Below are 13,073 nucleotides of genomic sequence, written 5' to 3' on the forward strand. Positions count from 1 at the left end.
ATACAGACAACTACTTTATCTGAAATTAGAAATTAACCTCTTACAATTAATGGATGTGATTTTTTGGCCAAATGAGCCATATTTCTAGTGTGCATGTGAGGCCTCTTCTTCTTAACTTATCCTGGGGCCTAAACACATCTATGGGAGAAGCATTCCAGTGACATCCTAAAGGAAAGTACACCAGGGAAGCTAGGCTCTACCAGTGCTCGAACTCTTTGAAAGAAAGGGTTGTGGTCCTCTAGTTAACATTCCAGTAAAATGTGGACTTTCATGGAAATAGTCCTGAGTGGCTGTGAAGGTCTGTGGCCATGCTATGCGGCCTGCGGGATCTTAGTTCCCCGCCCAGGGATGGAACCCGTGCCCCTGCAGTGGAAGCGTGGAGTCTTAACCACTGGACCACCAGGGAAGTCCCTGAAGGTCTATCTTACAGAGTCACTAAGATTCAATAATAATGACAGCAGGGCCATCACTAGCTCATACACCACCTTCACGGGAACTAGCAAAGGGTCTTCCATACTCAAGGACACACCATAAACAAATACACAACCTCCTGTTTATTTGAACATGGTCTCTGGATGGATTTCCATCTGCCGGCTGTGTGGCCACGTGGTATCTCTAAGGCACCCAGGCTGCGAAGAAGATGGAGGTAGATAAATGAGGCGGCCACACAGCCAACAGGCCAGGGGCAGGGGTGGTGGCATTACTGGGCAAAGTGAGGAGAGGGCAGGGACGCCCCCCATCCACCCACCCAAAGGCAATCCCCTCCTTAGTCCTTCTCTTCTCCGTGGGTGATGATGTGCACCAGGTTCTTATAGTCCAAGTTGCCAGTCACATCAGGGGGGAAGGCGGCAAACATCTGGTCGACCTGCAACGAATCAGCAAGATGTGCTGAGGACATGGGGAGGGGCAGTGGAGGGGGGAGGGCTGTGTGCGGGGCAGCCCAAGTGGAGAGGCAGCTGGGGGCCTGGAGGACATGGGTTGCGGTGGACATCTCCCTCCGTGCCCTCCTGCTTCCTTGCCCTTTGTAGCTCTTCCACAGGTGCCAGCCCCAAGGGCCATCCTGCAGGGATGTTCCCGGGAACCAGCCTGCGACGGGGAAAGAAGGGATCGCAAACTCAAGTGTGCAAAGGGGTGGGCAGGTTATGTGGGGGAGCAAAGTGGGCCTGGTGGGGACTGTGGCTAAATGGAGGCTAGTCCATCTACAGAGGTCGCAACTGCTCAGGGCCAGCCCATGTGTCCACATGGGCAAGGAGGTCAGACTCTTTGAGGAATTTGTTTCTTTGAGGGAAACTAGAAATTAAATTTTTTTAAATGTGCAATTTCTACATTTAAAAAGTATTGGCTAGTTATTTGTTTTTTAATTTGGGGTTAATAATAGATAACATTTATATTGCCCTTATTACATATCAGCACTTTATACATGTGAACTCATTTAATCCTCACAGTGTACTATGAAGTAGATTCTATTATTGTCCCCACTTTACAGATGAGGAAATTGAGGCACAGTGAGGTTAAGGAGCTTGTCCAAAGTCCCAAAGCCTGGTGAGAGTTGAAAGTCAGGCTCTTGCAACTGCTTGAGTTTTGAGGGGGAAATCCAAATAAAATTTTTAGTAAAATGTGAAACTTGATGGAATCAGGCCAGAGAGGCTATAAGGGACCATTTTAAATAGACTCATTAAGGTTCATTAGTAACGTTGACAAGGCAGTTGCTTGTTTATACAGGGCCTTTGGTGAATTAGCAATAGTGCCCCTTCTTCCAGGCACATCTGCCACCTGCCAGAAAAAGTCATATATTCTGATTTCTAAAAAATTATAACAGGACACTTTACTGCCATCTGCTGGAAAACTATTGCAACAAATAAATACTCTGCAGTATTAAGGGCATCCAGGAGGATTGTGCAGTGTACAACCTACACGACTGTGTGCGGTGACCCTGCATGCCACCTTCACTTCATCAGGAAATTGATGCTCTCACCAGGTATCCATGCATTATGAGGAAGACAGAACCTGGAGTCAGACAGACCTAGGTTTGAATCCAGGCCCCGGCATTTCTCATTAGTGTTGTCCTTTTAGTCAAAGCAAAGTGACTTTGCTTCCCTGAGCCTCAGTTTCCCCATCTGTAAAATGACCATAATACTAGTCCCTACCTCACAGGGTGATTGACAGAGTGAAATGAGATAAGGGCTTAGTAAACAAGAGCAGATTCTCTCTCAGTGTGGGGTCGGGGTGTTTTATATAAGAGAGTCTGGAGAGGGAGTCCCCAGAAGGGTGAGGCCAGGAGCTGGGGTACAGAGAGTGTCCAAAGGGCCCTGTTACCTCCTCCTTGGAAAACCTCTCCGCCTGCGTGGTCAGCATCTCCTGTATGCTGCAGAGAGAGAAAAGCAGGTATTGCAGCCGGCTGTGTGGAGAGGGCTGGGGGGAGAAGCAAGGAACCCCACGTCTTCCCCCACAGATCCCACTCACTAATCAGCCCTGAGCACCCCTTTGCCTTCAGGGTCAAACACTTTGAACGCGTTGAGAATGGTCTCCTCGGGGTCTGCCCCTGAAACAGAAAATGGAGTTAAAATGTGCCATGAGGGGCTGGGAACCTCTGGTAAGCAGGAAAGGTCCTGTTGCCTCCTGAACACTGAGCCTTGGCGTTTTGAAAGAGTGGGCTGAGAATCCAGTTCTTTCTTTCTTTCTTTTTGGCTGCGTTGGGTCTTCGTTGCTGTGCGCGGGCTTTCTCTAGTTGTGTTGAGCAGGGGCTACTCTTTGTTGCGGTGCATGGGCTTCTCATTGTGGTGGCTTCTCTTGTTGCGGAGCACGGGCTCAGTAGTTGTGGCTTGCAGGCTCTAGAGCGCAGGCTCAGCAGTTGTGGCACATGGGCTTAGTTGCTCCGCGGCATGTGGGATCTTCCCAGACCAGGGATCTAACCTGTGTCCCCTGCATTGGCAGGCGGGTTCTTAACCACTGAGCCACCAGGGAAGTCCTGAGAATCCAGTTATTTCTGAGGAAGCCCAAGGTCGAGCATGGATCTAGACTTAGAAAGACTCGGATTCAAATCCTGACTCCAGCATTTGTTAGCTGTGTGGCTGCAGGCAAGAGACTTTCCGTCTCTGAGCTTCAGTTCCCCATCTGTAGACTGGGATAAGAATAGAAACTACCTCCTAGATGCTATTAAAAAAGGTGATGCATATAATGTGTTTAAAGTGCTTAGCATGAGGTCTGGATCAGGGTAAGCCTTGGAGCACTGTTAACTGCTGATTTTATTGTTTTTTCTTCCCCCTGATGTTACTCTGCCTTCATGGGCCAACCCCAATATGTCCTCCCAGTGCTTTAATTGATGCCCAAAGATGAAGACACATAAAGACAGACAGACATACACAGACAGATGCACAGAGACACATATACACAGATATACATATACACACATAGATGCACAGATATACACATGAACTTACCCTTAAGTTTCTCCCCAAACATCTGTAGGAACACAGTAAAGTTAATTGGACCTGGAGCCTCCTTGAGCATTTCATCAATTTCCTCATTTTTCACATTCACACGCCCTAGGGCAGGAGACAGACACTTAGCAACTCCAAGCTGGGACAGAAACAGCTGTCAGAACACTGGCATTTGCCCTTATAATCCTACTTCAAGGAATCTAGTCTAGAAATAATCAGAGACGGGAGTGAAAGGGGCCAAAGATTCACGTGAGAAGATGTTCTCAAAAGTGTTATTTATAAAAGTCAGACAACTGGGAACAACCCAAAGAGGGTTTAGTTACTTTTTAAAATAGTGCCTTCAGAACCTGGAACAAGTTATACAGATGTTTTAATATTTTACTCAATGGGAAATGCTCGTATTATAAATTAGCCCTTGTTACTTGGAGGTGGGCGAGACATCAGAATTACCTGAGGGAACTTTTTCAAATTACACCTGCTATAACCCATACAGCCTTGGAGATTCTGATGTACCTGCTCTAGCCACTGCCACAGGCCATATAGTACCTCTGTGTAAGTTAGAAAAAGCCACGCCTTCTTAAGATAATTTATGTTTTAAATGTAAAAGTCTACAGTGGCTACAAATATGAATAGTACTCTGTATAATTGCTCAGTACACAACCTGCACAGCTGTTCATGGCCCTGAGTTCTGGGGTTAGGAGTGGAGGAGCGGTTAGTGGTGGCAGGTTGGACACATATTTTGAAACAGCTCCATGTACTCATCCTCATCCTACTGAGATGTTAAATTTTAAAACCTGAATCCAGAATAGAATGATTCCAGCTATTAAACACACGCGTGCGTGCACACACACGCACACACACACACACACACACACACACACACACGAGATGCCTAGAAAAAAACTTAGAGGCTGAGATGTTAACAGTGGAATGTGGCCTAATGGCCAACGTTGTTTCCTCTTTATACTTTTCTGAATTTTCCAAGTGTTCTATTGTAAACTGCCATTGCATTCAAAACCACACAAAAATTACTTTGAAAGAAAAATAAAACACATGTGAAGATGCTCAAAGACTAAAACACTTCTTTCCTATCCTCTGAAATTTGCCTTAAAGACCAATCTTGGTTGAGCTGTTTCTTTGGAAAATGACAAGCTCTTGACCTTTTTGATGGCCCCACCTCCTGCCCCTCACAGGAGTGGGATAAGGAGACCCTCCTGCAGGCGTTGGTGGGGCGACGTACCAAGAGCAGCAAAGGTGTCCCTCAGATCGTTCTTGTCTATGAAGCCATCCCTGTTCTGGTCCATGATGGTGAAGGCCTGTGAAAGGGAGGCGGTTGTCTGGTCAGCCCAAGAGAAATTGGGGGCAGGAGCCCTAGAGGTTATGCCAAGGGCTGGGGGCAGTGGGATTCTGGGGTTTTCAAGGCACATCGAAGGACATTAGATCAAGAATCAAGGATTTGAAACAGGCTAGCAGTTCCTCAGAATGTTAGGCCTAGAGTTATTGTAGGACCCAGCAATTCTACTCTTCGGTGTGTTCCCAAGAGAAATGAGAACACATGTCCACACAGACACCTGTAGGTGAATGTCCACAGCAGCACTATTCACAACAGCCCCAAACTGGAAACAACCCACATGCCCATCAACTGATGAGTGAATAAACAAAATGTGGTCTCTCCCCATGATGGAATATCATACAGCAATAAAAAGAAGGAAATTCTGACACATGCTGCAACATGGATGAACCTTGAAACATGATGCTGAAAGAAGCCAGACACAAAAGACCACATAGTATATGACTCCATTTCTCTGAAGCTTCCAGAACAGGCAGATCCATAGAGACAGAAAATAGATCGGTGGTTGTCAGGGGCTGGGGGGGCGGGAGAAATGGGGAGTGACTGCTAATGGGTATGAGGTTTCTTTTGGGGGCAATGAAAATGTTCTAAAATTAGTGACGATGGTTGCAAAATTCTGTGACTATATTAAATAACCACTGAATTGTACAGTTTAAAAAGGTGACTACATGGTACGTGAATTATATCTTTATAAAGCTGTTATTGAAAAAAAAAAACTAAGTTAAAAACTGGAGTCTGTCCCCGCCAGCTCGCAAGCCCGCATTATCTGTAAAACAGAGCCAGTAATCTTTCCCAGCTGGCTCCAGGGAGACTCTAAGAGCTTTGTGAATGCCCAGGTAATTGACAAATGATGTATTATATCTGTGTTTTTTTAGTTCTTTTAGCAACTGGTTCCTGAAAGTATTTGCATCCCCAGGTCACATCCCCAGCAGCTGATCTCATTCCAGAGGTTGGGACAGAGTGAGGGAGAAGGGCGGGTGTAGTCTTCTCCATGGAAGGGGACTATTTCAAGTTCAGATATGATATTTCATCCCAGGAATTCCTCTTTCCCTGGAAGCTTATGGGCCACGGCGTTCCTGTGATCTGAATGTTGGTGGGGACAGCAGGGGCCAGTCTTCATGTCCCATTGGAAGAGCCCCAAACAGTTTCCCCTTTTATATGAAACAGTGTCCTCTCCAGCATAGCTTTAACGTATTTTCCTCTGAAGGGCCAGGTGAGAATGTGGATGACTCAGTGTGAGCCATCAGGACTGCTGGAAAATTAGTTCAGTTTATCCTTCTGAGCCTGCGGCAGTGGCTTAATTTTGCCTAATTGGTACTTAGGTTTGCTTACTGAGGCACATGCCCATAGACTGTGATAGGGTTTCAGACCCGGCTAGCATTCAACAACTGAGGACTGTAAAAATTAAAATCTAAGATACTCTCAGACGTCTCTCAGACTGACAAAAATAATTTTTGAGATGTTGATGGAGATGTGGCGGGAAAGGCACTTTCTCCTCTTGGTGCTGATGGGAGTCAGAATGATCACAGCATTTCTGGAGGGCAACTTGGACCAGTGGTTATACTTGGTTTTAGTTCCTTTTTTAAAAAAAATTTCCTTCGATCCAGCTGTTCTGCTTTTAGGAATTTACCCCAAGGAAATAACCAGAGATACAAGCAAAGGTGTGTTATTTATAATAGTACAACATTCTGTATATAACATCCAACCATAGGAAGCAGTTTAAATAAATTATGGAAAATGTTGGTGCTGAATTGCTCAAAGAAAAACAGCAGGTACTGATTAGTGTGCTTTGTTTAACAAACGTGTACATATTTTGGGTTGGCCAAAAAGTTCGTTTGGGTTTTTCCATAAGGTCTTATGGAAGAAAACGAAAGAACCTTTTGGCCAACCCAATATATAACAAAAATCACCAGAAGGGTGAATACCAAAATGTTAACTGATTATCTCTGGGTAGTAGAATTGTAGGTCAGGTCATTTTTATTCTTTGTGCATTTCTGAAATTCTTTCCTACATTTTCAACAAGACATATGCTTTACTTTGATGATCAGCAAAAGTTAATTCCTTTAAGTCATTCACACACACATTCAGACCGAATTTGGGGTTTTGGGGGAGGATAAAGACAACCTAACTGAGAGGTCCTTGCAGGGAGTGTGGAACGAGGGAAAGGCTCTTTCTAGCATGTGGGCATCTCCACCCAGGCGAATGATTCCACAGCTGCACCCACCTCCTTAAATTCCTGGATCTGGCTCTGTTCAAACATGGAGAACACGTTGGAATTGGCGCCCTCTGCTCTCTTCTTGGCTTTCTTAGGTGACTAGGGGGTATAAAAGCATCGATTAAAAAAAGTCAGAGGCTGGGAATTAGAAGACTAGGTCAGGTGACATCTCTGGGTGAGCCTCAGCTGCTTATCTGTGAAATGGGGGTATGGTGCCCATACTCATCTCAAAATGGCGTTGCTGGAAAGATAAAAGGACACGGAATAAGGTTTCTCAAAAGCACCCCAGTTCTGGTGGATCGTAAAAGACTGTGGGTCTTGCAGCAGCTCCTTTGCAAACTAGGGGAGGTAGAGGTCTGTCTCCGGGGATGGAGGCCAGACTTTCGGATCAGGCCCAGCAGGACCCAGCTGCTTTTGTTTCGATGCATTTCACAAAAAGTTCAGTAATGCACAGAAGGAGAATTGATTGGAGGCGAAAAAAAGTCAGGCTCACTGAACCATGAGGAATGCGAGATGAAATGACACATTTTCAGGGTGTTAAAACCCAACTGCTCTGTCCCCCTCAATTTTCTCTTGATCCAAATGGCAGCAAAATCTCCTCTCTAAATGTTCTGTCCTTGCACCGTGCAAACAGAGCAGAGAAGAGCGAGTTAACATTTCCCCACCCGCTTCTGACTTGAGTTACAGCAAACGCTTGAACACTGCATATGTTATTGCATTTAATCCTCATAACTGCTCTGTCAAGTGGATGCTATTATTACCATCGCCATTTTACGGGGAGGCAACCACGGCTCAGAGAGGTTGGGTCATGTACCCAAGGTCACACAGTCACAGAAAGGCAGAGCTGGTATTGAACTTGGGCAGACTGACTCCAGAGTCTGTGCCCCTAACCACAGTCCTACACTGACCCTGATTTGGGGGCTTCCTGCTTCGGGAGGGGGACACCTAACCAAAAACATAGGGAGAAAGGTTTTAAATTTGCAAGTTCAAGAGGTGAAAACAGAAAAGATTCTTTTCCCCAAACGCCTGAACAAGAGAAAAGAATTACAATTTGATCCTTAAAAGTGTTCAATCCCATTTTGCAAGCCCTGGGAGTTATTGATTCCTTGAGAGGTCAGTAGACAAGCCATAAAAAAGCCAACTCTCTTATTTTGTTTTTGCGAGTCCCCGGGAGCTGCTGTTATTTGTGGCTTATCGGGGCATTGATTGGGGTTCCTCTGTGTGCACACAGCGAGTAGTGCTTTTTCCACCAGGGTCTGGGGCCCCAGAAAGCTGCCTTTCTCCCCCTCCCCTTTCGTCCTTTGCTTGTAGGTGGTGTCCTCACCTCACCGCCCAGCATCACTTACCTCCGGGGGCCCTCGATACTCACCATGGTAGAAAGGACACAGCAGTGCTCCCCCAGAAGAATCCCACAGGCTGCCCAGCTTTCCTCAGCCCAGGAACAATAAATACTTCCTCCCCAAGTTTAAAAATAACCCCATGACCACTTTTGGCAGTAGTAGGTGAGGCGGACACCACCTAAGCCCCCCCCCCCCCGCCCCGACCCCATGCCGTTCTTCTGAAGTAAGGGCAGCTCACTCGCCACCCAGTGACACGTGAGACCCAAAAAGGCATTCAAGGTTAAAAGACTGGCGGCTGGTGCATGGGGAGAGATGTGGCTCGCTTTCTGCAGCGCTTGGGCGGTCAGCACTTGTGCTTGTCTGTTTTGAGAAGGAAAATGGCAGGGAGAGGAGACTTAAAATTCTCTAACATTATCAGGCATGGGTCTCACCTCAGGGTCTTTGTACCTGCAGTCTCCTCTGCCTGGAATGCTTTTCTGTCAGACATCTGCAAGGCTCCCTTCCTCACCTCCTTCAGGTCTTTGCTCAAACGTCACCTTCTCAGTGAGACCTCCCTACCACCCTATTTAAAATAGCCGTTTAGCCCTGCCCTGCAGAGACCTTTCTCTGCTTTGTTTTTCTCCCCAGCATTTACCACTTTCTAACATACCATGCAATTCACTTATTTTGTTCACTGTCAGTGGACAGCTCAGGAGGGTGGGTCCTCTTTTTTTCCCTCACCACTCTCTCCCTGGCTCCAAGCTCGAGACTGGCAGGCACACAGCAGCTGCTCAACGAGTATGTGTTAATTGACTGAAGAAATAACAGCTCTCGGGCTTCCCTGGTGGCGCAGTGGTTAAGAATCCGCCTGCCAATGTGGGGACACGGGTTCGAGCCCTGGTCCAGGAAGATCCCACATGCCGCGGAGCAGCTAAGCCCATGCGCCACAACTACTGAGCCTGTGCTCTAGAGCCTGTGAGCCGCAACTACTGAGCCTGCGTGCCACAACTACTGAAGCCCGTGTGCCTAGAGACTGTGCTCCACAACAAGAGAAGCCACCGCAATGAGAAGCCTGTGCACCACAACGAAGAGTAGCCCCCGCTCGCCGCAATTAGAGAAAGCCCGCGTGCAGCAACGAAGACCCAACACAGCCAAAAATGGAGGGAGGAAGGAAGGAAGAAATAACAGCTCTCACGGAGTGCCTGGGTACACGTCTCGTGTTCCAATTTAAATTTCTAATCACCCTGTGTGGTAGAGACCACCTTATTTTCAGTGTCCCCGTTTTACAGATGAGGAAACTGAGGCTGAGAGGCAAAATGAGCTGCCTGGAATCAGGCAGTGAAGTTGGGAGTGGATCTGAGGCTCATTTGCCTCCAGAGTCCAAGCTCTTAAAGGGCCTTGGGAAAGGCCGTTTGCTCTCAGAATGCCAGGCGCTGTGGTTGTTAATCTCCCTCAGGATGGTTTTCCTCCTGTGGCCTCACAGGCAGCCTTGGGATCCAAGGAGTGAGAAGTCAGGGCTTGGAATCAAGTAATGGCCTTGTTTAGTGGCCGTGGGTGACGGGCTCCAGAGTCCATGCCTCTAAGAAGCAGAACATTCTCTCAGCCGTCTTGTCCCTGGTGGTGTGGCCCCAGGGCCGATGGCTGGGCCAGCGGTCACCCCCTCTGTGGAGCCTGCTTTGCGCCATGCGCGGGGCTAGTGAGGGAGACTGCCGCCGAGTGACAAACTCCACGCCCTCGTGACGCTGTGTGCAACGGGTAGATGGATAAAAATAAACAAATGCACAACCCAGAGAATTTCAGGTAGTGACACATATTACAGAGAGATGAAATAGAGAGGTGGGTAGTGCCGGGCGGTAGTACCGAGCAGAGACTGGGGGAGAGTGCTTCTGGCCACGGGATGGCAAGAGCCTCAGAGGAGGATGGATTGGGAATCTATGAGGAGCAGAAGGACCGTGTGACTGGAGCTGCGTGTGGGCCAGGGCACAAAGTGAGGCCAGCAAGGTGGGCAGGGCAGATCACGTGGTATGGCCTTGGGATTTCATTCCAGAAGCAAGGGGAGCAATAGGGAGTTCCCAGCAGGGAGACCCTTTGTCTAACCAGCCCCCGGGCTGCCCATGCCAGGGACAATCTGATTCGGGGCAAGGCCAGCAAGCAGCACCCCGGAACGAGATCCTATCAACCAAATCAATCCACAAATATGTGCTCAGTTACTCTGATGTGCTGAAACCTTTGTGGATGTAGCTGGAGAAAACTGGAAGATCCTTGGCCCCCAGGAATGAACAAAGTAGTTAATAAACAAGTAACACAGACTTTGCTTTCCTTGCCAAGGGCCTGAGTAGGGATTGTTAGAACATTTTCATTCAACCTTGGGCAGTTTGAGGCAATGGAGTGGAGTGATTGAGCCCTCAGGCTTGGAAGTCAGACAAAATTGCATTTGAACTGGTGGGCTCTGTGTGACCTTGGGCAAGTGACTTTACCTCTCTGAGCACGTAAAGAAAACCTTCCTTATGAGATTTTCCAGAGGGTGAGTGGCGATGAGGCCCAGGCAGGTCCTCAGTAAATGGCAGTGATCACTCACTTCCTTTCTCAGGTGAAAAAAAATTTCAATTTTGGGGGTGCAAACCCAAGAATCATTTATTGCCATGACCAAAAAAAAAAAAAAAACGGTGTGAGTTTTTACCTCTCTAACATGGGTTAGAATTACCCAGGAGCCCCTTCTAACAGAATCTTTAATAACAAAAAATGTGTTTTCCCGTATGGGCACAGGCACAGGTACACACACTTGAGTGGGCACCTGCACCCACACACGCACACACACACATGCCCACACGTCTGTGTGCGGACCAAAACACACCCATGCACTCGTGCACATACACAGAGGCACATATTACACACAGACTTATGCACACTTATACACACATGCACGTGCACACAGACAGGTCAAAAAGAGCTTTTCTGTCCAAGATTCTCTGACAACACCAGAACAAATGTTTCCCTAGCTAATAGACACACCGTGGATTTTCGTTAAGACACTTGTGCGAGCAGTCAGTAGCTATAAATGGCCAAGCGAAAAGGTTGTTGCAGCCACAGCGGTTGTGTAGAATGCATGGTGAGGGTGGAGAATCCCTGGTTCGGGGGTGAGGATGGGCTCAGGCCCTCCAGAAGTGGGTGGTGCCCCTGAAGGGCATCCATATAGCTGGGCCCTCTGAGAACATATTTTATTCAACTGAGCCTTTGGGAGAAGGTGCTGGCGGGAGAGTTCTGGCTCCATAGCTAGAGGTGTGGGGTCTCAATCAGGGTAATAAGTCTCTCAGGGCCTCAGTTTCCTCATGTGGAAAATGGAGACCATAATAGTACACAACCCCTCATAAGGCTGTTGAGAGGATTAAGTGAGATTGCGTATGTCAGGGAAATTCTGGGAACATGGTGGCCTGAGTAGGGCATGGAGTCACATGGCTGCCAGGACTTGGGCCCACAGGCTGGGTTAGACCTTAGGCTCTGTTGTTGGAGACCCAAATACCCACTCTGGTCAATGACCTGGGCCAGCACTGGGGAGTCCCCCAGAGCCCTGGGACAAGACCCTGGGAGTGGCAATCTGGGAAGACTTGGGGTTTGGGTCTGTGTAGACATTCAGGGGTACGATTCAGCATCAACCTCAACCTGCATCGGGGGAGGGAGCTTCGTGGGTGGTCTGAGGCCTCTCTATCCTTGAGGCTGGCTTGGCTAAGGCACCTTGCCTAGGAACACAGTCCCACAGGGCCTGAGAGCTTTCTACTGCTGGTGGGATTCCTACAGCTAAGAAGTGCCCAGCAACCAGACCTAAGTTCCATGCAGCCAAAGAGAAAAATAACTGCCCACCTGAACAGAAGCCAGAGAGAAGAACATTGGGCAGAACAATCAGAATAGCAAATTCTAGAACAATAAGAAAACAAACCTAGTGGATTCGTTTCTTACTGCAGCTATAAAAATATTGCCATAAATTTGGTGGCTTAAAAGAGTACCAGTTTATTAATCTCACAGTTCTGGAGGTCAGAAATTGAAAATGCAGGGCTGCATTCCTTCTGGAGGCTCTAGTGGAGAATCCATACTTGCCTTTTCCAGCTTCTAACGCCTGCCCACACTCCTTGGCTCGTGGACGCATCACTCCAGTCTCTTGACTTCAACCTCTCTGATCCTCTTGCCTCCTTTCTGTCTTCTGAGGACCCCTATGATTACATTGGGCCCACCTGGATAATCCAGAGTAATCTCCCCACCTCCAGATTCTTAATCACATCTGCAAAGTCCCCTTTGCTATGTAAGGTAACATATTCACAGGTTCCAAGGATTAGGACATGGACATTTCTGGAGAGTTTTATACTGCCCCCCACATCTAGTGAGCACAGGAGGAAACAGAGCAACAGCGGAGTAATATTAATTACAACAATAAAACTTAAGTGTATTAAAATTCATGGAACTGTACACGAAAAAAGGTCAATTTTATTGAATGGTAATTTAAAAAATTACCCACTGACAATTTTTTAAAAAGGCGTGAGGAGAGGGAAAAAATATAAGTAGTGTAAATAGATGTACACTATTTTTAAGCAAGAATGATTTTGACCCCAGTTTCAAAGGACATGAATTACTTAAATATTTATTGGTGCCCCCCCTTTGTGCAGGGTCCTGTTGTTAAGGCCTGATGTATGTCAGTAAAACTTCGTTTGGGTAAGGGGAGAGTCATACATACTAAGCTTCAATTTGAGAAAAGTAAG

General features: G+C 47.3%; 1 protein-coding gene across 1 annotated transcript; it reads right to left on the reverse strand.

Annotated features, from left to right (window-relative positions):
* Window positions 1-539: 539 nt before the first annotated feature.
* MYL2 (myosin light chain 2) lies at window positions 540-8,484 on the reverse strand. The gene is made up of 8 exons (XM_059894667.1): window positions 8,376-8,484; window positions 7,016-7,105; window positions 4,681-4,756; window positions 3,441-3,545; window positions 2,464-2,542; window positions 2,317-2,365; window positions 749-865; window positions 540-629 (listed from the first exon to the last, which is right to left on the reverse strand). Exons 1-7 carry the CDS (start codon window positions 8,376-8,378, stop codon window positions 767-769), a joined length of 501 nt encoding a protein of 166 aa, XP_059750650.1. The 5' UTR covers window positions 8,379-8,484; the 3' UTR covers window positions 540-629; window positions 749-766.
* Window positions 8,485-13,073: the final 4,589 nt, after the last annotated feature.

The sequence above is a fragment of the Balaenoptera ricei genome, chromosome 14 (genome assembly GCF_028023285.1).
Source record: "Balaenoptera ricei isolate mBalRic1 chromosome 14, mBalRic1.hap2, whole genome shotgun sequence".
NCBI classification, from domain to species: domain Eukaryota; kingdom Metazoa; phylum Chordata; class Mammalia; order Artiodactyla; family Balaenopteridae; genus Balaenoptera; species Balaenoptera ricei.

What these genes read in the sequence shown, in the direction of transcription:
- MYL2 (XM_059894667.1), bottom strand. An exon ending in GTTTGGGGAGAAACTTAAGG is followed by an intron (nt 2,543 to 3,440) that starts GTAAGTTCATGT and finishes TTTCTGTTTCAG; the next exon opens with GGGCAGACCCCGAGGAGACC. An exon ending in AGAGGTTTTCCAAGGAGGAG is followed by an intron (nt 866 to 2,316) that starts GTAACAGGGCCC and finishes GATTCGTTGCAG; the next exon opens with GTCGACCAGATGTTTGCCGC.